At 37.1% G+C, this 27927-nt stretch overlaps 1 protein-coding gene across 1 annotated transcript; it reads right to left on the bottom strand.

Annotated features, from left to right (window-relative positions):
• Nucleotides 1-1299: 1299 nt before the first annotated feature.
• On the bottom strand, nt 1300-27927 carry LOC119511383. The gene is made up of 5 exons (XM_037805789.1): nt 27900-27927; nt 25484-26212; nt 24759-24821; nt 8808-8847; nt 1300-1489 (listed from the first exon to the last, which is right to left on the bottom strand). The coding sequence occupies exons 1-5, from the start codon at nt 27925-27927 to the stop codon at nt 1486-1488; spliced, it is 864 nt and encodes a 287-aa protein (XP_037661717.1). The 3' UTR covers nt 1300-1485.

The raw sequence follows: 27927 nt of genomic DNA, 5'->3' as shown, positions 1-27927 counted from the left end.
CACAGAATGTTATGAATCATGTCACCAGTAAGTTTTTTATACCTTTTTTGTATATAGAGTCTACTTAGGATCCTGAAGAATTATTTCCTTGTTAGGTCTTCTATTGAAACATGGAATAAGTGTGACCACAGGATAAAGATGAATATTTGTCCCATCAAACTAATTATTTTATTAGCTATCAAGATGGTCCTCAAATGGTAAACTTTGAATTTAGGAAGCAGTACTTAGAAGACTATTAAACTGTGTGGCCAAATAAGACCAATGAAATATGTTAGATTCAGCCAGATGCATCATATCCTGATGACAGCCCTTTAGATGAATTTTCAAGTCAAGTAAGTTAAATAACACAATTATTTCTCAATGTAAACACTGTTCAACTAAATGTGATAATAAATTAATTTAGTAATTTGTATATGTACATGTAATAACATTGGACATTTCCAATGCAGGCAAATGATGATAATTATTTACTGAAAGTAATTTACTGACAAATACTTGAGCCACCAGACCAGCCATGTACCTGATACTGTGAAAAATACTCCAGAAACACTTGACTTCATTTAGACTCTGAAATAGAGAGAGAATGTTAAAACACCCAGAGTTTAATGACAAAGTTGAATCAAGTCTATGTGCTTTTAAATTTTGCGCTGTTCAAACTAAAAATGGCATGATTGTAACTATTCAAAAGGAGATTTCTGAGTTTCTTAATCTTCAGAAGTTTCTTTTAAAAAATCAACAATAAATATTCCCCAATCCTGTCTGGTTTATATCTCCTCTCTGCTTGAAATCAGGGGAATTGGGTTTTATCAACTTCCTTCATTACTCACCTTTAAAAAGGTGTCACATTAAACAGAAAGTAGAAAAGAAAATTCCTAGAGGAATTAAGATGCAACATTGCAAAATCACTATACCTTTTAATGTATTGACACCCCTATTACTATGTAAATGGAAAGGTGCAGTCTGTAAAAAATGTAGAGAGAAGAATTGAGAGTTTAGAAGAAGGGAGAAATATTTCCTTATACTGGTAATTTAAAAATATATTATTTCATGTCAAACAGTATGATATGAGACAGTATGGTCAAAGGTGGCATCACTGATGAAAACAGAGTCCCACTCAAAATGGGGTGAGATAGAAAATAAAAAGAGGATGAGCTAGAGAATAGATGGGATGAATGAAGGAGATATAGTATATATGTGCTATGATGTATTTTCTATGCATTCATAGCTTAAATATCAGTTAAGGATCACACATAATCAGAAAGACTTCCTGAAAGAGCAACATATTACAGTGACAAGCAATACAGCACAAGAATGCAGCATTTTATTTCTGGCATGTGACTTGGGCATGTTTACCTGGAGGGAAAGAAAGAATCAGGAACCAACACATCAAACAGAAACAATTCCTGAAATTTTGTGGCTTCTAATGTCCAGCAGACTCTGGCACACTCATCAGAATATGCTTCTTACTATAGAGGCCAATCATAATTACCTTAAGGAAAGAAGAAGAATAAGATCATGATCTGTGGAAGGGAAATGTTGAAACAATTCTTAGACTAATGTCAAATATCATCACAATTTTCAAAACAGTAAAACATTACGAGAAGTTAAGAAACAGCTATTTTTATAATCTATTACAACTACAGTTTTTGAGACAAAAAAACCATTTCTGATTTGTATATTGATTTATGTCAAAAGACTGAATTAAAATCAGTAGTAAAAATGAAAAAGATTTAAATTTCTGGATGTTATACTTTTCAGGAAGTCTCTATATGTCTGCCAATGTTCTAAGTAATATAGCATTGGCATTATATACTTGAAAGATCATATGTCTATTTTTTTTTAACCCTATTTAAAATCAAATTTTCATTTTAAAGTATTTTTGCATGTAACATAATTGAATCTTTGGGAAGATTAAGCAAATTGCCAGTTTTACAACTGATAATGGCAGAAATGGGATTCAAACCATGAGTTTGTCTCAAAAGCCCACACTCTTAACCACTATATAAAACAGCATAAACTTAAAATCTTGATTGGTTCATAGTTTCATTACACAAAATTCAGCTATTTTAATGTATTTGTAGAATGTGTGTGGTAACAAATAAGCTGCAGATTTTATACCAGCTGGATAAATTGAGACTTAGTCATAACATAAAAAAAAAAAAAAAAAAATCCCAACATTGCAACTTTATGATGCTTTCAACAGTTTTATTTAGGTTTAATTTAATATACCATATAAATTCACCTACTGTAGGCTAAATGGATTATAGGTAAATTCATTTGAGTAATTTTGTAGAGTTGCAATATCATCATGCTGTTCTAAATTTGTAAGTTTACAAAATCAATGGTTTTAAATAATGTAGAATCATGTAAATATAACCATGGTCCAGTTATAAAATATTTCTTTCACCACAGAAAGTTCCCTCATGACAATTTCTAGCTAATTCTCACTCTCAAATACAGCCCCAGGCAACCACTGATCTACAGTCTGTCTCATGGATTTGCTTTTTGGAATTTTCAGGTAAACAAAATCATACAATATGAATTCTTTTGTATCTGGCATCTTTCACTCAGCAAAATTATATTTTGGGTGTGCATTTCATCCATGTTGTAGTAAACATTAGAAGTCCTTTCCTTTTAATGCTGAATACTATTTCCTTGATGAATATTTTAATGATGTGCCTGTGCATGAATCTCTTTCTATTAATAATACTTGGCTTCTGTTGAAGTTCTTGAATGTATAGATTAAAATTTTTCACCAAATTTGGGAAGTTTTCAACCATTATTCTCCCTGGTACTTATTTCTGTCCCCCTTTCATGTATCATTTTCTTCTCAAATTCCATTAGGTTTATATTAGTTTTCCTGATGCTGTCCCACAAATTTTGAGCCTCTGTTCATTTTTCTTCAATTTTCCTTCTGTTTTTAGCTTAGATAATCACTATCCATCTATTTTCAAGTCTATTAATTCTTATTTCCACAAGCTCAAATCTGCTGTTGCACCCATCTAGGGACATTGTAATATTTTCAGTTACTGTACTTAACAATTACAGTATTTCAATTTATCAATGATTTCTTTCTATTTTTATTCAAGGAATCATTGAAATTATACTGTCATTTCATTCTTAAAACATAATTCTCTTTAATATTTTAAACATTTTTATCATGATTGCTTTGAAGTCTTTGTGTACTAACCGTGAATCTAGAAGAGTAAGACAAAATTTCTTCTAACTTCATTTCCTCTTGTCTATGGGCTGCTATGTTCTCCTTCTTTAAATGGCTTGTGAATTATTAATTTGGATATTTTGTATAATCTAATGTGGATTCTGATTCCTGATCTTCAAATAAATCAGTCATAATGCCACCCAAATATAACTTCTGTTAACATTCTGGCATATCCAATTTAAGCTTTTCTGTTTTGTCTTTAATCTACGGATCATAGAATATATTTAGAATATACTAAGTAACTGCCACTTTGGGTAATTTTAAAAATAGTTAAAATATTTTTTCATAATTTTGTTATAGCAAGTCACAGCATTAGAATTGTATCTAATGACAGAGATATTTTACAGAAACTTATAATTATGTTAGCTTCCAGAAAGATGTAATGAGGGTTACTTTTCATTACAATAAAATATATTAAAGCATTTTATAAAATAATATATTAAATATTACACAGGGGAGAAGCTCACTTGTGTGCTGTTAAATGTTTCACAACAAGCTCTCAGAAAAATAAGCTATAAATCCCTGATATGTAGCAGTTGCTACAGATTTCCATAGTGTAAATTTTAGCAGCACAGCTAACTTAAAGCTCACAATGAAATGTCTCTGATGTATAGTTGTGTAAACATGAGCATAACTGGATCTCAAGAGAGGATAAAAATTGTCTTCCATATACCTCTATGGTATTTATACAAAAGTTGTATTGGCTTTAATTATAAACAAAATAAAACCATAATATGTAGAAAATACATATTTATGTGACATAATATATAAAAAGTAATCTCAAAATCATGATGGTAGTCTCAAATAAGACCTTGCCCACTAATTTTAACATTAGTCACTAAATGTAGTCTGCAACTATTTTTGCTATGCAGTTCTACTGCTAATTTTTCTATTTCCCACATGAATCCTTTCAGGTTTATTATTTGAAATTCTACTGTAAGGAAGATTTGTCTCACAATTCAGAACTCAAGCAACATCTGGTAACTGTGACTTAAAATATTGTACTGTCTCCCTGAGTTTAATAATTCTCTGACAACTCTCTAATAAGTATCCAGAAAATATGCTTTGCTGATGAAGTTTTTTCTCACAAATATTTCCCCTGGCCCATGATTGACTCTTCCTCAATCCTTAAAAAAATCCACTTGTACTTCCTAATGGGGACAATTTTATTGACTCTAGTGTCACTCATGAGAACCTAAGGTGTACCAGGCAGGTCTTCTCTGCATTGCCAATCATAAGTCCATGAAACAAATGGAGATTTTGTCAGCTGGCAGAATTTGAGATCTAAATAACACATGTTTCTTGGATAAATGATCATTCTTCTTACAATTTTAATAATGTGTATTTTATTTTTAAAGATTTTCCTAGTTAAAAGTTAGATTATAACAGTTATACTATATCTAAAGCATTATTTATTGATTTATTGAAATGTCACTGATTTCACTGAAAGACTTTGGATTCCAGGAATTCCGTATCTTCTGTGTTTTATTTCTTCCCTAGATATGAAGAAGTCTACATGTTTACTTTGTTTAGATGGGCTCAACCCCAGAGTTTTCACATAGCAACTCCCTTTCCACAACTCAGGAGGGAATGTGAGATTAACAAACATATCCCAGTAGAGGTGAGACTCAAAGCATACCTAATGCAAACTCTCCACAGATTTCAAATGATGATTAACAAAAGTCCAAAAAACTAGCAAACTCTACCCACACAAGTCAAAGAGACAAACACAATGTTGAAGAAACAAATTCTCCATTAGAGAAGTGGAGGGAGCATTGGACTCTGTTAGCAATATGATATGATTATTTTTATTACTGAGATAATTTTAACTAATAATGTGAACTGATCACTGAAGATAAAATTAAATAAAACCATAAGACTTCATCTACATAAAGAGAGTTCTAAAATATCAGGAATGATTTGTTCAATAGCCACAACAAATATCAAGCTTGCTAATGAAAATTGACTAAGTTTAATTTTTCTTCCTGAAACAGAGAAAATGAAAAAAAAAAAAACAAAACAAGAGAATATGTTACTAAGCAAAATGGCCATAGGCTACATGAAAATTTACATGTTACACTCTTTCAAAAATATTGTGTACTTAATTTTACAAGCTCATGTAATAATGTTATTACAAGAACATGATGCTGAACAAAGCATTTCCTTCCCTTGTGGAGCTTCTGTTTGAGTGGGAAGGTGAATAATAAAGAAGCAAGTATACAAACCACTGTAACAGATAATGAGTAGGCCTTATGACTATTTAGAGGAAGAGGACAGAGGCAATTGCTGGAGCACAGACCTTGAGTCTAGAACATGATCGACATATTTTAGAAATTGCTGAATGCTAGAGTACAGTGATCCAGGAAGAGATTTTTAGGGATGAGTTTGCAGTGAAAAAACAAGGAACTTGAAAATGATGAAACATAGAACCCCTATTCTATAGTCTTGATCTATGACAAACCAACTGAGTGAGCCTAGGTAAGATTTTGAAACTCTGCTAGTTTTCCATGGCCATTGAGTGTTATCATTATGGTGATTAACAGAAGTCCAAAAAAAAAAAAAAAAACTAACAAACTCCACCTACACTCAGTTCTTCTGAGACCAATACACTGGTAAGCAATGATGTTTTCTCCATCATGTGAGAGGAGTGTGAAAATCCATAAAATTCTTTGTGCATTCTTTCTTTTACTGGAACATCTTCATCTATCATATAGGTATCAGTGAGGACAGGAAAAACTACTAAAATAAACCCGTGACTAATAACCTGCTGCTCTCCATTAATTGATCAGGAAACCAAAAGATTATCATCTGAACTCCCCAACATAGTGAGTAGAAGTGTGAGGCATTCCAGAAAAAGAGTTCTCTTTGATCAGTTAAACTAAAATTGTGACAAAGCCTTTAGTTTGTATTTGTTGTATGTCTCTTTTATTTTATGACAAGATTCTAGATGGATGGCTCTGGTTGCAGAATGGGCAGCTTTAATAAATGCTTTAGTGAGCAAGAAGGCCACATAGATCTTTGGAATATTTTTATTTCTCTGAAATATAAAAAATTCTAATTAGGTATGGAGACTCATAGAGCCACTAAAAATAAGAATCATGTATTTTTTTAGTATAAATTCACTAGTGAATCAAAGTTAAATAAAATTATATTGCTTCCAACAGATGTTAAAAGAGGATACCCTTAATTTACTACATTAAATTTGTTATTCTGAGCAGCCAAGCTCAGTTCACTGGACATGATCTTTATTACATGTTTATTGATTATACTATGTACTATACCCTTGTTTGAGTTGAGATATGAGGGACAGGAAAATGATGAAGCAGTGTAGCCTAAGCTATGAATTGCATAGGGATGCTAACAGTGATTATTACAACTGTGAATTAGAAGCCTATGAACTTACAGTGAATGAGCCCAATGTGTGAATTTATGCATGATTCACTATATAAAGTTTCTGAACTCTTATATATAAAAATGGTGCTTTTGGCATTTCATGACCTTCTGTAGAATGTCCTCTACTCATTATTATTTATTTAATCATATAACCTGATTTTTACATTTTAAACCAAAATGAAAATAAATTTGGGAATCAAATATATTTTTTGACTACTTAAATATTTTTATTTCATTGTCTTCATTGGTAACAATTATCTCTTTATTATATTTAGAGTAATATGGGTTGTCCAGGGATATCACCCTGCTCCTGGGTTCTTTGCTATAAGATTTTCTGTAATTATAGATCTGGTTTTGCAATACCAGACCATGTCTGGTATAAAGTCATGGAACTTTATAACAAGTCTAAAATAGAGATGGGACATTTGGCAATATGTATTGGATGCATTTGCCAGTATCTTTTTTAATCACAGTATATACATACTAGAATTACTTAATATCTGAAACTTAACTTCACACATACATAATATCATGATTGTCACTCACACAATATAATAAGGTTGTGATTCATAAACATTTGCTATGTTTTCTGTTTCAGTGATAATATTCTGTTCCTATGCCATGATAAAAGAAATGTAATATTCTGTCCCCTTCCTCAATATTTTTTTTTAGCCCAGTGTTATGGTTGGAATGTATTCAACAGAAAACTAACAGATTTTTAAAAATTTATAACCAATATACAAAACCCACAAGTCCATCTTTCATTCCTTACACCCTAAATTGACAATACAATTTCTTATTTGCCATCTAATCCAGAGTGACTAGGATACAAGTATATGCTCAGAGCTTTTACCAAATGCCTTGTGCATACAGTGTTGTTGGGTAACTGTTAGGAGGAGTTTGATACACATTTCTTAGAAAGATATTTGTAAGCATTTTGCAATGTAACTCCTACATTTATTTCAAAGAAAGTCCTAAACCTGACACTAATTGGCAATGCCACCAATAATTTTTTTTGAAAACACTAATAATAATAATTTTAAAGTTAGAGAATGCTTAGGACAATGATGCAATGTAGAGGTTAGGGAATGATGGACAACTGGTTTCTTATTTTCTTCATTTCTATGTTGCTTTCATTAGTTATGAAAACTCAATCTGTATTAGGATTTCAGATGGGAGTATAAAAATTTATTTAGGATAAAGTTATGGTGAATAATATTCTTTGAAAGGTATTTTTTATGTCATATTTGTTGCTCAAAAAACATGTTAATTGAAACAAATAAAACTACCATAATATTAACATTTCTTAATAAATTGTTATTGTAAGTATACAGCAGCTATTAGTAAACCCTAAAGAAAATAAATGTGATGAACAAATACTCTTATTTTGTTTATACAACATTTATCCCCAGTGAAATTTCCAGAGTTACAATTCAAATTGTATGAGTTGTTGTTTGTTTCTTTTTTATGGAATCTTTGCTTCCAATTTTCAAAGAGAGAGAGAGAGAGAGAGAGAGAGAGAGAGAGAGAGGAGGGAAAGAAGAAGAAGAAGAAAGAAGAAGAAGGAGAGGAGGAGGAGGAGGTGGGGGAGGGGGAGGAGAGGGAGAAGAAGATGGAGAAAAAGGAGGAGGAGGAGCAGGAGGAGGAGAGGTGGAAGAAGGAAAAGAAGAAGGAGAAGGAAGGAGGAAGAGGAAAGAAATGTGCTTTTGATGCTTGTCATTTCTATATTAATCTATAGAAACATAGTGTAATTTGGATACTGAAAAATTTAAGTATAAAAATCTCCCTAAAGAAATAAGAAAAAGTGTATGAAGATATTTAAATAAAAATACAGTAGGAAAACAAAAATTAATATACTAAATAAATTTAAACCTGTTTTACTTTAATAAAAGACAAATTCAAAGAAACTTACAAATTGATGCAAAACTCTTAGAAAATAGATATCAATTTTACTCCAGTTTGCAGTATCTTTTAAAATTTCATAAGAATTCTTTTCTTTGGATCATGTAAGTTCACTCATAGAGATAAAAATATTTGTGTAGGATTATATCAAGCAAATCTTGGAAATAATTTAGGTGCCCCAAAACAGAAAAAAAAATAGGTTGTATTGAAAATATAATGATAAGGGGAGTGGAGTCCTGAGTCAGAAACTGATGGCATGAGACCCACTTGTAGTTTACAAAAGATGTCTGACCTTGTTGTAGGTATTTCTGTTTCAGGCTCCTTTTCCTCATCTGTAAAATAGGGATAATTGTGTTATGTTTACAAATCAGATTAGTGAGAAAAAAATGAGATGAATACCTATAGAGCATTTCTTTTTCTTCCTTCCATAAAGACCCCCATTTTCAGTTTTTGCAATATTACCATAGTTATGAAGATTACTAACAACCCCTAGTGACCTCTCTGTGGTAAACTATTAAAATGGAAATATATTTATAACTATATATTTCTCATCACTATGACAATGTGGAGTTCATGTCTGCACTGGAAGAATGACAGATCCGTCAAGCCATGCCAGCAAAGATTTATTTGGCTCTCTTTTGCTAATGTTAACATTTCTTCTATCAAAACAATAGCTTAAACATTTCTAACATGACAGGTTGTAGCTTTAAATAATTTAATATACAAGAGTTTTGGATAGAAACTAAGGCAATGTGTACTGTTTCACAGCTTACATATATAATAATAGATCTTGGAGGATACAATACTTCATTCCCACAAATATCTCCTTCTTCATTCTTTCCCATTCCAAGCTCCCAGTTTGCTAACAATTCCTAAATTAGCAACAAAATCTCTTTATAAGATATTAAGATATAAAACATGATTTATAGAAATGGTAACCTGAGCTTAATTCTCCTCTGTTCTTCCTTACCCAGACATCCTGGAAAGATACATGGCTCAGATAAATTGCCCCAGGTGACAGGGTTTATTCCTGTGGGCCTCACAGACCATCAGGAGTTGAAGATGCTCCTTTTTGTATATATCTCATCCATCTATCTTTGCACAGTAGTGGACAACCTGGGTTTGATCATAGTCATTAGGACAGATGTAAGACTCAATATGCCAATGTACTTCTTCATTAACCAATTGGCATTTATCAATTTCTGTTATGCCTCTGTCATTACACCCAAATGCTAGGAAATTTCTTATACAAACAGAACATTATCTCTTTCAAAGCCTGTGGTACTAAATTAAGCTGATTTCTCACTTTCATGGTGTGAAAGTGCTTGCTATTTGCTTCTATTTTCTATGATCTATATGTAGCCATTTGTCCCTGCCCTTGTGTATGTCCACAATGTCCCCAGGAATCTGCATTCAGCTTCTAGCAGCCCCCCATAACTACAGTTTCCCTGTGGCACTGCTTCATACCCTCCTCACATTCTGCCCCTCTGATTGCCACTCCAATATCATCAATCATTTCTATTGTGAAGACCTGCCTCTCCTCAGGCTAACTCACTCAGATACTCACTCCTAACTGCTACTGACTTTGGTCTGTGCTGGTATCATTTTCATTCCCTTAGTTATTGTTGTTTTTGTCTCCTATATGTTCATTACATCTGCCATCCTGAGGATGTGCTCAGGTGAGGGCAGGCTTCTCCACATTTGGTTCTCCTCTGACAGTGGTGGTTTTGCTCCATGGGACCCTATTATTTATGTATGTGCAGCCCAAACCTGGTCATTCCATTGATACTAATAAAATGACCTCTTGTTTTACACTTTAGTTATCCTCAAGCTTAACCCCTTGATATTTAGATTAAGGAACACAGAGGTAAAAAATATCTTCCACAGAGTCTCCAAGAATGCATGCAAACTTTGTATTTAACATTCATTATAGAATGTTTTCTTAGTAAACTATGGCAAAGGCAAGTGTACTTGGTAATATATTTAATAGATGTATTTTCATTTTCATTGACTCCTAAACAAAAACTAATTATAAGGCACAAATAGATTATTTCCCTTATACTCAGAAATTAATCCTCATAAGTTAGATAATAATTATCCCTTCTATCCCACTGTAGTAGCCAGGGATCTCCAGAGAAACAGATTTATATTATTGTATAAATATCAAGAAATTTATTATAAGAATTGTCATGCAAAGTCATTGGATTGTAAATTCTGGATTCTGTAGAGCAGGCTGCAAGATGGACAATCCAATAAATGTGATAATTGAATTCCCCAGAGGACTTGGGTTGGCTGAGGGAGTGATGACAATTCTTTCTGACCGCTGAAATCCTCAGTCTCCCTGTAAGACCTCCAACTGATTCAAAGAGGAGACTCCTCTCATTGCTGATGGCAATCTCCTTTGTTGACTGTAAATGTAACCAGTCAAACCTGGTTACTGTTACCCTCACAGTAACAATCAGACCAGTGCTTACTTGACCAAACAAATTGACATTATAACCTAGTGAAGTTGACACATGAAATTAACCATCATACCCATCTTTCCTGGTTTCTGATTATATGATTCATTATGCAATTTCATAAACCTCCTACATCTTCTGATGGGAACATATTGTCCATAGACAAACTCCATGCATGCTTATGTAAGTTTTGTTGAAGGACATGTATTTTCTCAATCCTCTTTTCATTTTGTTTCTGACCCTAAAATAGCAGTGTAAACAAAGTTGAGGACAAAGTATTATCTATGTCTACTGATGACACAATGAATTATTTACGGTGATCCTTCCTTATTATATGTATTGTCCTCAAATATGTGTGAAACAGATTTAACTTTGATCTGTTAGCAGTAAATTTGATTTCCTTCCTCATGAGAAACCTAGTGTCCCACATGCTGATTCAGATGGCCATGTTCCAGATGTAAGGATAGCTGTTAGGAAATAAATGAATGGATAATGAATAGGTAAAAACAAATGGTAGGGAGTTGGATTTAGGGTTGTAGAGAAAGGAAAAAAGGGAAATTTAGGATGCTGAGTGGAAAAAACAAAAGATTTATTAAAGGTGGTAGTCAGTGGAGAATGTGATATATACAGCTGTTGTAAGAAACAGAAGAAAATGGAAACTGTTTACCTACTTTCATGTCCATATTTCCACTGTATTGGAAATATTACAATGTAAAAAATAACATGATAACAGGAAAAAAATTACTCTAGGATAATTTATTTATTGCTTAACATACAAATATCTTTAGTAAGGGTGTGATGTTTAAATGGTGCTATTTATTAATATAGTATAAAATGAGGATGAGGTAAATTCTATTGAATTAATTCCATTGTAATGAATTATTCCAATGTAGTAATATACACTTTTTCCATTAATGTATATTTGGTTATAACACCTCTTTGGAGACAAATATTTACATCATTTCAAATACTTCTTCCTTTCACAGAAACAAATGAAGCATCTTCCTATTTTCAGTACTTTCTTCATCATCTTATTAAATAATTTTAGGTACTAAGTACAAGAGAAAATTATCAACCAAATTCAATAACTTACCCAAAGAAGAAACTTATGCAAAGATTAAACACAGTCTGACTTTCTGTTAAGAAAAGACAGTATGCTAAGAAAAACTTCTACACTGGTAAAATGATGGCTGCTATAAGAAACATGTAAGGAAAATTTAGCATAATTCTGACAGGTCCTTTGTTTTTGGTCAAGTCTTCATATAGGCATTAGGCTCTAATCTAGAAAAGTACATGTTTGCCTCTAAATTGTAATTTTACCTTCATTTGCTTACCAATTTAACCTTATGTGACAGAGCTACAAAATATACATTATTCCCAATAATGAAAAAAGACAGAAATGTCATCAGAACTATGGAATGATTATTTATTTTGGAAAGAACTGAAACAGGAGAATGAGGATATTCAATTTCAGAAAAGCTACTCTAGTAAAATAGAAGCAAGCACAAAATTATTTGGAATGATAGTACAAACTAATTCATTTGGATTCATAATACTCCTTTTATAAAATTAAAGATTTAGGGATATTTTTAATCTGATTTTTAGCAAGTATAATAATAGAGTAGTTTACATGTCATATAATAATATTTATGGTATTCAAAATTAATTTTGAGTTAAAATGAAGTAGAAATTTGAGAATGAAAATACAGCAATAACAAGAGAAACTGAGCACAAGAATATTGATTTCAGATTAAAAAAATGTACAGGCACATATATCCACACGCACAAACAAATATATAATATGGTACTTAAAAGGCAATGACTGATTAAAAAAACACATCAGGTTTATTTTTTTCACTCATTCTTTTTCCACCTTCTCACCCTTGTGAATAGTACTTCCATGAACAATTTTGAGTATTTGCTTGAATATCTGTTTTAAAATTTTTTGTGTATGTACCTAGTACACGATTGATGGTTCACATAGTATTTCTGTGGTTAACTTTTTGAGGGGTGACCAAACTGTTTCCCACAGTGTCTGCAGCATTTTGCAACAATACAAAATGTACAAGGGTTCCAGTTCCTCCACATCCTCCAAAATACTTGTTCTATTCTCTTCCTGCTTGTGCTGAGTCTCAAGCTCAGCAGAAGGTGAAACCTTAGGATATTACGAACTCTTTTCTGAGCATGTGGCCTGCCCTGGGCATCTGAGTGCCTTCTCAGATTTCCCTTTATGCACAGTAGCTGTTCAAATACTTTATTCCAAAAACAACTGGCTTTTTCTCCCAGGAATTCAGTATGTCTATTGCTAGCATCAACTGTAGTACTTTGCACAGGTGGCAGGAATATCTTCATTTGTCTTTCAACATATTTTAGAAGCATCCTTTAAAACTTAACCATTCTTCCACCCTGAAGCAACCAGCTTACACAAAACAAAGGCAGGTGCTTTGAAACAGTGCTTAATCCCCAGAAACGATCATTCAGACACAAACAATTCCTTGGTAAATATCTGCTTTTCTCCAACCAAAAACAGTTACCAAAATTGGGAACACACACTGCCCTTAAAAACCACCACTGGAACTGGAAGAGATGTGTGGCAACATAAAGTTAAAATGAAAGTACATATAATTCTCCTAAAACATTTTCTTGATTGAGAATTTATTTGGTAGTAGCAAAGATCTGAATGTTTTCCAGAGTTCCAAGTTGATAGTCACAATTTTCCTTCTTTATAGAAAATTGTGAGTTTAAAAAACAATTTTACATAAAATACAGGATTCCCATATACTACCATATTATTAACAACTTTCATTGGTGTGGAACTTATGTTATAATTGATGATAGCACATTTTAAAAGTTGCACTATTAACTGTAGACCATGTTTTGACTTAGGATTCACTGTGTAGAGCAGGTCCATGTAATTTTTTAAAAGTTTATTCTATTACAATGTATAAAATCAGACATTTCCCTTTTTAGTCACATTCAGATATATATTTCAGTGCTGTTAATTACGTTCACAATGTGTACCACATCACCACCATCCATACCAAAACCTTACCATCTTTCCAAAGAGGAAATGTGTACATTTTAAGCCATAATGTTCCATTCCCTCTCCCCACTCTGCCACCTGGCAACCTATATTCTAGATTCTTATTCTATAAATTTTATTATTCAATTTATTATTAATCACTGAAGTCATACAATATTTATCCTTTCATGTCTAGATTTTTTACTCAACATGAAATCTTCAAGTTTTATCCATGTTGTCACATGTATCAGGACTTCATTTGTTTTACAGCTGAAAAATATCATTATAATAATATTGTTATATATATACATATATATAATATATTTTGTTTAAATGTTCATTGGTTGATGGGTGGATGATTGTAGGGTATGTGACTATATCTCAATACAATTGAATTGGGAAAAAATGCTGCACAAAGGGCTTGAACAAGGTATTTCCCCAAAGAGGGCATATAAATGGCCAGAAGGCTCATGGAAAGATGCTCAACATCATCAACCATTAGGGAAATGCAAATGAAAACAAAAATGAAACAGCACTTCATATGCACTAAGTTTCTCTTTAATGGAAAATAATGTGTTGGTGAGGATATGGAGAAATTAGAATCCACATGCATTATTGATGGGAATGTAAAATGGCATGGCCAATGTGTAAATCAATATTGCATTCCACAAAAAGTTAAACATACAATGATCATATGATCCAGCAATTCCATTCACAGGTATATACTCAGATAAACTGAAAACAGGGACTCAAACAGATACTTGTGCACCAGTGTTCACAGTAGTATTATTCACAGTAGCCAGAGGTGAAAACAACCCAAGTGTCCATTAACAGTGAATGGATAATTGAGGTATTGTATACACATCCCATGGAATATCATTCAGCCATAAGAAGCTATAAGTTCTGATATAAGCTACAACATGGATGAACCTTGAAATCATTATTTTGTGAAATAAGAATGGCACATAAGGAAACATAATATATGATTCCAGTTATATATCTAGAAGTAGCAAGTTTTAGAGACAGAAAGTAGATTAGAGGCTACCCAGAGATGAGGAGAAGCAGTAAGGTGCAGTTGTTATTTGGTCGGTACAGTTTTTGTAAATATTAGAAATTTTGAATCTAAATAATAAAACAAAATCCAGACCCAGCTCAACTACTAAGATTGAGTCAAGCTCCCATGTCAAAGGCCTAGCAGAAGAGGGGTGCTACTTGTGAAACATAAATAGTATTCATCTCACTTTTTACCATCCTAAAGAATATGGCTGGTTTTGGGCCAAATATTACCACCAAAAAAAAAGACAGAATAAAAGAAACATCATCAAGAGAGAAAGTGATCAACAAAACTAAACTCAGATCCCAAATCCAAATTTTAGACCATCCAACAGGGAAATTAAAATAACTATAAATTATCTTAAAGGCTTTAGTGGGAAAGATGGAAACAGCAACAAGAAAGTAGAAATGTAGGAAAAAACAAACAACTCCTTCACTCTCCCTCAACATGACAGAGATGAAAAATGCCTTCTATGGGCTCATCTGGAACTTCAGCTCAGCCATGGAAAGAATCAGTGAATATATTCACAATTGCCAAGAGATGGAAACAACCCAGATGTCCTTCAACAGATGAGTGGACAAATAAAATGTGATTTATACACATGACGGAATGCTATACAGCAGTAAGAAGGAACAATGTCATGAAACATATGTCAACATGGATGAATCTTGAAGACATAATGCTGAGCAAAATAAGCCAGGCACAAAAAGAGAAATAGTATATGCTACCACTAATGTGAACTTTGAAAAATGTAAAACAAATGGTTTATAATGTAGAATGTAGGGGAACTAGTGATAACAATTAAGAAAGGGGGAATAATAATCCAACAAGAATAGATAAGCTATTGTGGGTAAATTTAACATTCTGGGAATGCCCAGGAATGACTATGGTCTGTTTATTTCTGATGGGTATAATAGGAAGCAGTTTACAGAAATGTTGCTATATTAGGTTACTTTCTTGGGGTAGAGTAGGAACATGCTGGAAGTAAAGTAGTTATCTTAGGTTAGTTGTCTTTTTCTTACTCCCTTGTTATGGTCTGTTTGATATGTTCTTTTATTGTATGTTTTTGTAAATTTTTTAATTTTTTTATTTTTTATACAGTTGATTTTTTTAAAGAAGAGTTAATTAAAAAAAAAAAACAAGGAAAAATATGCAGTGCCCCCTTGAGGAGCTGGTGGAGAATGCAGGGGTATTGGCCAGCCCCACCTCAATGGTTGCTAATGTGCTCACAGACATAGGGGACTGGTGGTTTGATGGGTTGAGCCCTCTACCATAGGACTTGCCCTTGGGAAGACTGTTGCTGCAAAGAAGAGGCTAGGCCTGCCTATAATTGTGCCTAAGAGCCTCCTCCCGAATGCCTCTTTGTTGCTCAGATGTGGCCCTCTCTCTCTAGCTAAGCCAACTTGAAAGGTGAAATCACTGCCCTCCCCCTATGTGGGATCAGACACCCAGGGGAGTGAATCTCCCTGGCAATGTGGAATATGACTCCTGGGGAGGAATATAGACCCAGCATTGTGGGATGGAGAACATCTTCTTGACCAAAAGGGGGAAGTTAAAGGAAATGAAATAAGCTTCAATGGAAGAGATATTCCAAAAGGAGACAAGAGGTCACTCTGGTGGACACTGTTATGCACAATATAGACAATCATTTTTAGGTTCTAATGAATTGGGGTAGCTGGCAGTAGATACCTGAAACTATCAAACTACACCCCAGAACCCATGAATCTTGAAGATGATGGTATAAAGATGTAGCTTATGAGGAGTGACAGTGGGATTGGGAAAGCCATAAGGACCACACTCCCCTTTGTCTAGTTTATGGATGGATGAGTAGAAAAATGGGGGAAACAAACAAAAAAAGGCACCCAGTGTTCTTTTTTACTCTGCTCTTTTTCACTTTAATTATCATTCTTGTTATTTGTGTGTGTGTGCTAATGAAGGTGTCAGGGATTGATTTTGGTGATGAATGCACAACTATGTAATGGTACTGTGAACAATCGAATGTACAATTTGTTTTGTATGAGTGTGTGGTATGTGAATATATCTCAATAAAATGAATATAACAAAAAAGGATCAGCGAATATAGGTCAATAGAAGTTACTCAAACTGAAAAACAAAGAGAAAAAGTAAAATGAAACAGAACAGGACTTCCAAGAGCTGTGAGATAAGATCAAATGTCCCAACAAATGTGTAATTGGGATTGCACAAGGAGAAGAGCAAGAACAGAGAAGATTCAATATCTGGAGAAGGCTTAGAAATTTCCAAAAGTAACAAAATACATCAAACTACAGATTAAAGAAACTCAGACTCACCAAGCAGGATAAACATCAAATGCATGCACACACACACACACACACACACACACACACACACACACACACACACAGGCACACCTAAACATGCCTTCAAAGTGCTGTCAACATGACATACAGGGGAACAGGGTAAGGATTACAGTTGACTCTTGTCAGAAACTATGCAATTTAGAGGACACTATTTCAAGTAATTAAAGAAAAACCACTTTAACCTAACAAAAAATCTTTCAAAAAATAGGAAAAATGAAGACTTTTCAGAAAAACTAAACCTTTTAATAAAGAAAGGTTAGATAAACACTGCAGATTCACACAAGACATGTTGAAGTAATTGTACAGGCAAAGGAATTACTCCAGTCCAAAAATTGGATACGCAAAAGAAACGAATAGCACAGGAAATGATGAAAATGAGGGGGAACATGCAACTCACACTTAATCCTTTTTAACCACTCTAAAAGATAATCAAATGTCTAAAGAAAACCATGGCAGTGCATTGTGCATTATGGCATAAGTAAAAGTCAAAAATATGACAATAAGAGCACAAAGGATGGGATTGAGGACTTGGATGCATACTGTTTGTAACGCTTTTACACTACACATGGATTGGTACAATGTTCTTTGAAGGTAGAGCAGTTGTGTATTGTAAACTGTCAGGTAGCCATGATAAAATGAAAAATTAAAGGCAGGGTCAATATGCAGATTGGGTGGCCTGAACACAGCATCTGGCACAAATGCCCAATAAACAGAACCTGGGCTCTATGTCCTGTTTTCTGCCCCACATCTGACTTAGGACCAGAGGGAAAGAGGGATTATAGCCAGTGAAGGGGTAGTATTCCATGAAGGACGGAGGGTTTGGGTGCAGCACTGCTGCTCTGCCTCCTTGGAGCCTGAGCCAAAATGAAAAACTCAGTAGTGCTGATCCTGTTTATAGTTAGCATTTTTTTAAATCTTCATTTTATTGAGATATAGTCACATACCACGCAGTCATACAAAACAAATCGTACATTCAATTGTTCACAGTACCATTACATAGTTGTACATTCATCACCTAAATCAATCCCTGACACCTTCATTAGCACACACACAAAAATAACAAGAATAATAATTAGAGTGAAAAAGAGCAATTAAAGTAGAAAAGAACACTAGGTACCTTTGGCTGTTTGTTTGTTTCCTTCCCCTATTTTTCTACTCATCCATCCATAAACTAGACAAAGGGGAGTGTGGTCCTTGCGGTTTTCTCAATCCCACTGTCACCCCTCATAAGCTACATTTTTATACAATTGTCTTTGAGATTCATGGGTTCTGGGTTGTAGTTTGATAGTTTCAGGTATCTACCACCAGCTACCCCAATTCTTTAGAACCTAAAAAGGGTTGTCTAAATTGTGCATGAGTGCCCACCAGAGTGACCTCTCAGCTCCTTTTGGAATCTCTCTGCCACTGAAGCTTATTTCATTTCCTTTCACATCCCCCTTTTGGTCAAGAAGATATTCTCCATCCCACGATGCCAGGTCTACATTCCTCCTGGGGAGTCATATTCCTATAGTTAGCATTTTGATATTTTTTCATCATGGAATTTTTAGCATTAAATTCAGTTTTTTAAATACTGCATCAAAATATTACTTATCTTGACTACTAAGTTTTTAATGTCTCTCTCACCTCACCCTAGCCCCAGCCCTGTTGGGGAGAAAATCATCCAGGGAAACCTGGTCTGAGCCTTGGGGACCCAGGCTGTAGGGAGTGTGGGCTCCCACCTGCTGTGTCATTGCTCTGAGGGGTGAGGCTAGAGCACAGGGTTTTGGAGGAGGAATTTCTAGAGGAGCCTGGACCCCAACCTGAGGGAGAGGCATTGTGGGTCTTGGTCTTCTCCAAAGAATCTGTCTTCAACTGGAGGTACAGACTTATGTGACACTCTGAGAAGGGTTGTAATTCTGAATTGCTTCTGCTACAGCAAGAAAAGGGCCATTCCTAACTACCTCTGTTTCAGTGTGTTGGAGCTACTCTTTTTCTATTCCCTGCTCCCACCCCCCTCTGCCTTCTATGGACACTCTCTGGTCCTGAAGAAAGGACTGACAACTACTCTTGCAAGCTCCCATTTATGTCTCCTCTGTCCTTCATGGAATACTACCCAGGACATTAGCCACTCCTTTCCTGTCAGGTATCTGCTTCATCTAGAGCCACCCAAAGCCTGGGCTCCAGGGATCCTGTTTCAGCAAAGGGTCCAGGGAGACTGGTGCCCAACACTTGTGAGCTCTCCTACTATGCAAATAGATATTAGAGAAATCTCCCCAAGAGGCACTACCTTGGGGGCCATTGAGAAGCCCTTGTTGTAGGCAGATGGGTCAGGGGCTTCCTCAGGGGAGCCCCCATGAACTTAATTATGTGGAGTAGAGGGGGATCATTAGAAGGCAGGTCTAGATGGTCTTGCAGCCTCCTGCAGATCAGGAGTTTTAAAAAACTGTGTTCTGCTAAATATAGAGGAAAGTGCAGGAATTGCCAGACAGTTTCGAAAGAGGAAAAGGAATACAGGGGCACTCCCCGTACCAGATGTGAATGTATTAACAAAATGATAACCACCATCACCTCAAATGTCTCAAGCCAGTGAGAAAGATCCTATCATTTTCCCCAGTTTGCAGAAGACAGAAGGTACAGAGAGGATCAGTAAATTGCCCAAGGACACACAGCTATTAAGTAACTGACATGAGAGTCAACCCCAGATCTAGTCTGGCTTCAAGTGAGAATAGAAAATTCAGAAGTAGGTACAAGTATGTTTAAGATGTGTTAAAAAATGGCCTTTCACCTTACAGAGCCTGGAGGAGAAGGAGGAAGAGCCTATGTTTACAATGGGTATTGGTTAAACACATGTGCGCACTACCTTTTGCTGGTATACCAAGCTCCATTAGATATGAAGATTATACAGCATGTCCTGCTTGCTTTAAAATACTTACAATTAGACTTCTGAGAAAATGGGAGATTGGGTGAGGCAGAGTGGGCTTCTCCTCACTGAAGAAAACTAGAGAGGGGCCAGAGGATGCCTCGGACCATGGATTCAGGGTGTTACCAGACATAGAGGGAACCATGGTAGGGACATGGACAAAAATGCAAAGAAAGTGTGCCTCTCTGGGTGAATTTGTTCAGCCAGGATGGGCTCCAGCACCAACAGTCGTGAGAGAGCCACCAGGCAAGGGAGTGAGCAGTGGCTCTCCACTCCCATGTACCCACATTAACAATTAACAGGTGAGATAATCTTCCACAGTCACATGGCAAGAAGCTCCCATGAGGGACCCCAGGGAAGCAGCAGATGAGTATTGACTTCATTTACTCTCTCCCACACAGATGTTCAGGGGATGCAAAGGCAAGAAGCAGGCACAGGAAAGGGTGCCACACAGAAGCTTCAGGAGCCCCTTCCATACCCCAGAGGCTCACAGACACACAGCAGATAGGGAGGAGGGCACATTTGAAGTGGGACAGAAAATTCTCTTTAACAATTGGGGCAGGAAAAACTGGAAATCCATATCCAAAATAAAGAAAGAAAGAGAACACCTACCTCACACCCTATACAAAAATTAAGTCAAAGTGAATTAAAGACCTCAATACAAGTTACAGCACAATAAAACTCATAGAAGATGAAATAAGGAAATGTTTTCAAGACCTAGTAATAGGAGGTAGCTTGTTAGACCTTATACCCAAAGCACAACCAACCTAAGAAACAACAGATACATGGGAACTCCTCAAAATCAAAAGCTTCTGTGTCTCAACAGACATTACCAAAAAGGTGAAGAGGCAACAAACTGTATGAGAGAAAATATTTGGAAACCATATATCTGTTAAGAGGCTGATATTCTGCATATATAAAGAAATCCTAAAACTCAACAACAATAGTACAAACAACCCAATTTTAACATGGGCAAAAGGAATGAAAACATATTTTTCTGAAGAGGAAATACAAATGGCTAAAAAACACATGAAAAATTTTCATCTTTACTAGCTATTAGAGAAATGCAAATCAAAACCACAATGAGATATCATCTCACACCAGTAAGAATGACTGCCATTAACCAAATAGGAAACAACAAATGCTGGCGAGGATGTGAAGAAATTGGAACTCTTATTAATTGCTGCTGGGAGTGTATAGTGGTGCAGCCACTGTGGAAGTCAGTTTGGCAGTTTCTCAGAAAGGTAGATATCGACTTACCCTATAATCCAGCAATTCCACTTCTTGATACACAACCAGAGGATCTGAAAGCAGTGACATAAGCAGACACTTGCACACCAATATTCACAGCAGCATTGTTCACAATTGCAAAGTGGTGGAAACAATCCAAGTGTCCATGAACAGATGAGTGGATAAATAAAATATGGTAGATGCATATGATGGAAAACTATGCAGCAGTAAGAAGGAACAAGGTCCTGAAACAGATGGCAACATGTATGAACCTTAAAGATATAATGCTGAGTGAAATAAGTCAGACACAAAAGGAGAGATATTGTAAGTTACCACTACTATGAACTCCCTGAACAATCTCAAATCAAGGCCTTATAATGTAGAATATTGGGGACCTAGAAAGAGACAAAAGCTAGTAAAGGGGGAATAATAACTTAATTGGTTCAGATATGTTAGTGAGTGTAAATTTAAAGGTAGGGGAATGCATAGGAATGATAATTACTTGTTATTGGGATTATAAGTATCAGAGCTGCATTAAAGGTGAACAGGATTGAAAGGGATTGTTTGAAGGCATGTAGCCCACATATCAGCACTACAAATATAGATTGATTATTGCACAATATATTTCTAAGGTATGACACAGGTACGGAGAGTTGACAACAGAGTGGTATATGGGAAAAATGTACCTATTGCATTCTAGGAACTCTAATTAATAGGAATACTTTACTAGTATCACACAAATACTAGGGACAAATAATTAAGGGCTAAAAAGTCATATGGGATGTTTTGGGTAATGAGAATTATTTAAAATGGTGAGTGATGAGGATTGTACAACTAAGGGATGATAATGTGAGATATTGACAGATTATCATGGGCAGAACTATGCCATGTGAAATGAGGAACCCTCTACTTTATAAGTCAAGCCCTCAATTTTGAGGCTTGCTCTTCTGAAACTTAAGGTTGTGAAGGGGAGGCTAAGCCTACCTATAAATATGCCTATGAGCCAAAAAAACCTCTTTTTTGAGTGACATAAGCAGACAAAGAACCTCTTTTGTTCTCCAAAGAACCTCTTTTGTTGCTCAAATGTAGACATTCTCTCTCTAAGCCCAACTCTGCAAATAAATTCATCACCCTCCCCCTGACATGGGACAGGATCCCCCAGGTGAGTGAGTCTCCCTGGAGATATGGGACACAGATTTTGGAAATTAGCCTGACCCTGGCCTCAAGGGCTTGAGAACGCCTTTTTGATCAAAATGGTAAAAAGAAAAGCAACAAATAAGGTTTCAGTGGCTAAGACACTTCAAATATAGTCAAGAGGCTGTCCTGGAAATTACTCCTATGCAAGATTCAGCTAGATAACCCAAGTGGCCACAGTATGGTAAGCCCAAGTCAACAGTAGTCACCAAAACCCTAAAGAATACCTGGGTCCCTATCTGAGACTATAAAAGCTTCACTCATTAAGTTTATTCTTTGGAAACTTAAATCACTCAGACAGCTCCTGTTCCAGCTAATTCCCCAATCCTAGAGGCAACAGTCTCTTTAAGAACATCAACCAGTTGTGTCCCCTTTTCCCAAAATATCAACACCCATTTCAACATGAACAAGTTAGGGTGTTCACTGCCTAGACATCCTTAAAGATTGGGGAAATGATTAAACTAGAGGAAGAGATAGCAATAGACAAGAGGAAATTTAAGAGAGGATTATGAATATTGAATCTCTATATAATTTTCTTTTTCTTAGTTTCTAGTGCATTAGAATAGCTGGAAGGAAAACCTGAAGTGGTGTAACTACAACCCATAACATTTTTGAAATTTGCTATATAGCTACTTGTTAAATTATAATTTGAAAGTTATCTCTTTTGTATATATGTAATATTTCACAATAAGGAAATAACTGAAACTATGCTACTGTAACCCATAACATTCTTGGAAATTTCCTATATTTATACTTGTTAAATTGCAATTTATACTTGTTAAATTGCATTTTGAAAGTTTTCATGTTTTTGCATAGTTATATTTCACAATAAGTAAATAGCTGAAATTGTGGAACCATAATCCATAACATTCTTTGAAATTTGCTTTCTAACTACTTGATAAATTGCACTTGGAAAGTGATCACATCTATGTAAATATGTTATATTCTACAATAAAAATATACTTACTATTTAAAGAGTGAAGTGCTGAGGTTAAAAGTGTGGGCTTTAGAGTCTGACAGCCATGGGTTCAAAATCTGAGTTGCGACTTACTGTCAGGGGTCTTTTGGAAGTGTTTTAGAATTCACTGGACCTGTTTCCTGATTGTAAAAAGACAACAGCAAGCCCAGCTCAAAGGGACAACTAAGACACTGTTTGTAAAATGAAACATCTTACCTGGGACTTACTGAATGTACAACAACACAAAAAAGTAACTGATTTTAAAACAATGAAAATTTAGAATCATATAATTTGTTTAATTACTTTAAGATTTAATTTAATAGTACATCATACTTTACTTGATATTTTTGACAGGTTACATTGTGTGTTATAATTTATTAGTGTTTTGTGGGTAATCAGCAATATATTCACTGGGCATCCAGTGAGTCATAGAGAAAGGACACGTGGCTGATTCCCAAAAATATCTCACTGTAAGTGAGAGATTTGCTGCAGCAAAAGAGATGCTCAAATGCAGACTTAAATTCTCTAACTTCCATCCATTTCCCACCCTCATCCCAGTTGCTCCAGCCTCAGTAGGCTTGGTCACAATCTCACCAACCCAACCCTATTAACAGCACTGTTTTGTCTTTCCACTCTTTAAAAATAGAAAACCATGAGATTATCACTTTATAAAAATTAGAAAATATGGATAAACACAAAGGAGAAAATTAATAGGCCTTATTATTTTATCTATCCCTCCAGGAGCAACCAGGGTTGAGTAATGTGGCATCTATCATTTTACCTCTAGCACTCCAGGAGGGCTCCTATCTTGGAAAATGTCTTGCAGTGCCCTTTCTATTGTACAATGTATCAGGGACATCCTTCAGGCCTGTGAATGAGCATCCGACCCACTCTTCCCACAGTTGTGGTTTATTTGGCAAATCTTCCGCTAGCCCCATGGAATGTTTTGAGATTTTCCTTGAACTAATGAAATGTTTATCTTCCCGCCCAATTCTTTGGAATAAATACAGCCATGAAGTCAGAATTCTTTCTTTCCAGGTAGCCCTTGCCCACCCTTTAGAAGTCAATGCAAAGTCTCCATTTCTCACCTTGAGAACTTCTTCCCTGCTTCCTGTGGTTAACAACTAGCCTTTGATTTTTGCTCCCCAAAGCTGCAAATTCCACAAGAGAGGCTGGTATTTATTACAAGGCTCACCATTCAGGTATTCACTAGAAGCCTCTCAATCCAGGATTTGAGCAGTTTGGTAACTGCCCAACAGTTATTTAACCCTGGTCATGGAGAACCCCGTACGCATTACAGGATCTTCATGCCTCACTCCCTTTCTCTCCACTGCCCAGCTTTGCCCTCAGATCCAGGGTCACAGTGAGGTCAGGCCTGCAGGGGGCCAGGGCAAAGGTCAAAAGCTCTAAGGACAGCCTCGCAGTTCTCCCGATCAGGAAGTCTCCCCCACCTGGCTCCCTCCAACTGCTTGGTCAGGGACCCCGGGGGTGGAAGAACAAGCATCCCCAGAAGGGCCTCTCCTCAGACCCGTCCTGCCCCACCCTTCAGGTCTGGGTTTACCAGGTGTCTCCCGCCACCTCCCAACCAGGTCCTGGAAGCCAGAGGTGGGGTTAGGGGCAGAAAGCAGTGGATGCCAGGGGCTAAGATCAGAGGATTACCTACCCCAGGCCCCTCTGCAACCAGCGTCTCCAGAGACAGCCTCGGCTCCCAGAGTAACTTGGGGCCAAGGGAGTGGGGGTTGTCCACGGCTCATCCCTTCCTCCACCCACCCGCTGCTGGGATGGGGGTTCCGGCGCTCCCCGCCCTCCTTACCGCTGGCTAGGATATGGGCACTTCTGTTCACTGAGGGCGCTAAGAACGTAGCTTCCATCCACAGGATCCTGACCTCGGAGGACTCAGGGTTTCGCAGGGTGGGGACCCAGAGAGGGCGCAGGGTCCAGGGGCTCCGGTAGGAAGCGGCCGTCTCCTTCCAGACGGAAACCCAACTCCACCAGCTCGGCAAACTGCCAAGCCCACCCCTCGCGCCCCCGCCCCTCCCAGCACCGGAAGCCCTGGGACCCGAGCCGAGGGGCGGGGCCGACCCTCTCCCGCGGGCTTGGAGCACAGGCGCGGCCCACACAGCAGCACCTGCGACACCGCGGCCCCGCCCCTGGCACCACCTTGGCGCCCAGGCCTCCACCGACCGCAGGCAAAGTTCCCTAGGCTGCGGAAATGGTGGCAGGGAGTACCCAGGCCCTGGAGACCCCCGTGAGTCTGGACACGGGTGTCTGTGTGTGTTTGTTGGGTGGTGGTGGCCGTAGCAACATCCAGAGGTAGGAGCGCCCAGGCCGGGTGTAGCAGGAAGTGCACGGTCTGCTGAGCCGCTGGCGAGCCCGGACAGGTATTCGTGCCGGGCGGGCGTGTGGGGGCGGGGGCGGGGGCGGGCCCCGGGACCCCCTCTCCCCGCCCACGCACAGCAAGTTTTCTCTACTCTATCTCCTTCATAAATACCCAAGTCAAAACCAGGGCGACCCCAGATGAATCCATTTCTGATCTTAAATTCTGGGTTTGTGGTGAGACTGCCAACGTGCAGTGTAGGCCTGGCCTCCAGCTTTCTCTCCTCATCCCCCTTCTAGCTGCTCCCAAATGTTTGGTGGGGAGGAGTCTGTGCTGAAGGAAGCAGGGTACTGAGGTGCCCTCCTTGCAGTGGAAGACCCTGGAAGCTTTGCTCCTTTGAGGAGGGGACCTGGGGTCTTTGGCCCCTTATCTGAAGTCCAGAGCCTCCTGCAGTCAGTGGGATACTGTTACTAGATGAAGGCAATGGGTTATTTTACCCTGTGTGCTCAAATGACCAATTCCTGAGACACTGGGGTTTCAAAGAGAGAAAGACTTTTATGGCTAGGCAGGAAGCAGGAGAACAGATGGCCTGTCGGTCCAAAATCTTCATCCCCAAACTACAGTAACTCTGATAGTTTTAAAGCATCAAAAGATGGGCAGGTTTTAGGATAATGAGTACAGTGGCCCCCAGATTATGTAATTAGATGTGATCTAATTGAGCTTGCACAGAATTGATTACATTCTTAGTCACAGAACATATGTAAGAAAATGGCAGGCTTAATATGATGATGAGTGTGATTTTTAGTATTATAATGAGGTATAGGTGACTTGTAGGTTAAAGTCTAAGCTACTGTGCATATCAGGTGAGCCCATTTTGGTTAGATCCAGCTTCCATTACCAAGATAACTTTGGACTTGTGGTGAGTTAATTCTTGCTGATCCAAGACCCTTCATTAATAAACACTAGGGGCTGTCTTTTGTGGTCATAAGACTTTGGAGTAAAAAAAAAACTATAAATGGGTGCAAGTGAGTTAGTCACAAGGTTTTTACAATCATAAGGGCACAAGATAAAGGTTATACAATCACTATTAGAGATCAAGGCAGCTGGATTACAATTCAGGTTTCAGATATTTCCTTCTGTCTACTCTAATATAACAGAAAGTAAAAAGCAATATCTATGTAATGATTCAGTAATCATCATCAGTCCTTAAATCTTAAATTCTTGGTTACAATGTGTGGACCATGGTGGCTGCTAAAAGCCCTGAGTCAGGGTCTGGGAACTGTTGGGCCAGTAAAGTCTGGGAAGTGTGGTATCTGGAGACTAGTGAGTCTCCCTCATGGGGATGAGATGGAGAGGGAAGGGGGAACAGCAGCAGGGCCTGGAAAGAGCCAGCCTGGGAATTCCAAGGGCAGTGTGCAGGGACAGCCAGGATGGAGAGAATGAGAAAGAGCAGACCACCTGTGGCAGCAGAATGGACATGGCCTGCCACCTGCCCTCTTTGGACACTAGGTTCCTGCTGCCTTTTGAAATGCAGTTTGGCATTATCAATGGAAACTGTTGATGTCCATATTAATTTTGTTAATTCTCCACTTTAATTTCAGTCCTGCAGGTCTTCTGTGGAAATAGTTCAATTGTGAACAGAGATGTGTTTGAAAGGGCAGGCACTAGGATGCCACCTAGGTGTCCATGGGGGTAAGGACCTGCTTCAATCACCTCTAGTCCTCCATTGATGGAACACATGGTGGGACTGTGTTTATGGGCAAAGACTCATGTGCCGTTGTCAGGCAGACTGAGGGTGGCACAGGAAATGACCTGTCTGTGAGGTTAAAATGGGTGTACGTGCACATAGTTAGATTTGTATAAACTGGGGAAAAATTCAGAAATCCTGAGAATCCAACCAACCAGGGCTTACCTCTCAAGGAGCCAAGTAGAGGGTCCAT

Source organism: Choloepus didactylus, chromosome 16 (assembly GCF_015220235.1).
Source record: "Choloepus didactylus isolate mChoDid1 chromosome 16, mChoDid1.pri, whole genome shotgun sequence".
Classification (NCBI taxonomy): Eukaryota; Metazoa; Chordata; class Mammalia; order Pilosa; family Megalonychidae; genus Choloepus; species Choloepus didactylus.
The sequence above is the reverse complement of the archived record's forward strand: the minus strand, read 5'-3'. Positions and strand labels throughout refer to the sequence as shown.

Coding starts and splice junctions, on each gene's coding strand:
- LOC119511383 (XM_037805789.1), bottom strand. CDS start 27,927: ATGGACCCTCTACTTGGCTCCTTGAGAG. Junction 26,213..27,899: donor TCTACTTGGCTCCTTGAGAG/GTAAGCCCTGGT, acceptor CCACAAACCCAG/AATTTAAGATCAGAAATGGA. Junction 8,848..24,758: donor GCAGGGAAGAAGTTCTCAAG/GTGAGAAATGGA, acceptor CCTATTTTACAG/ATGAGGAAAAGGAGCCTGAA.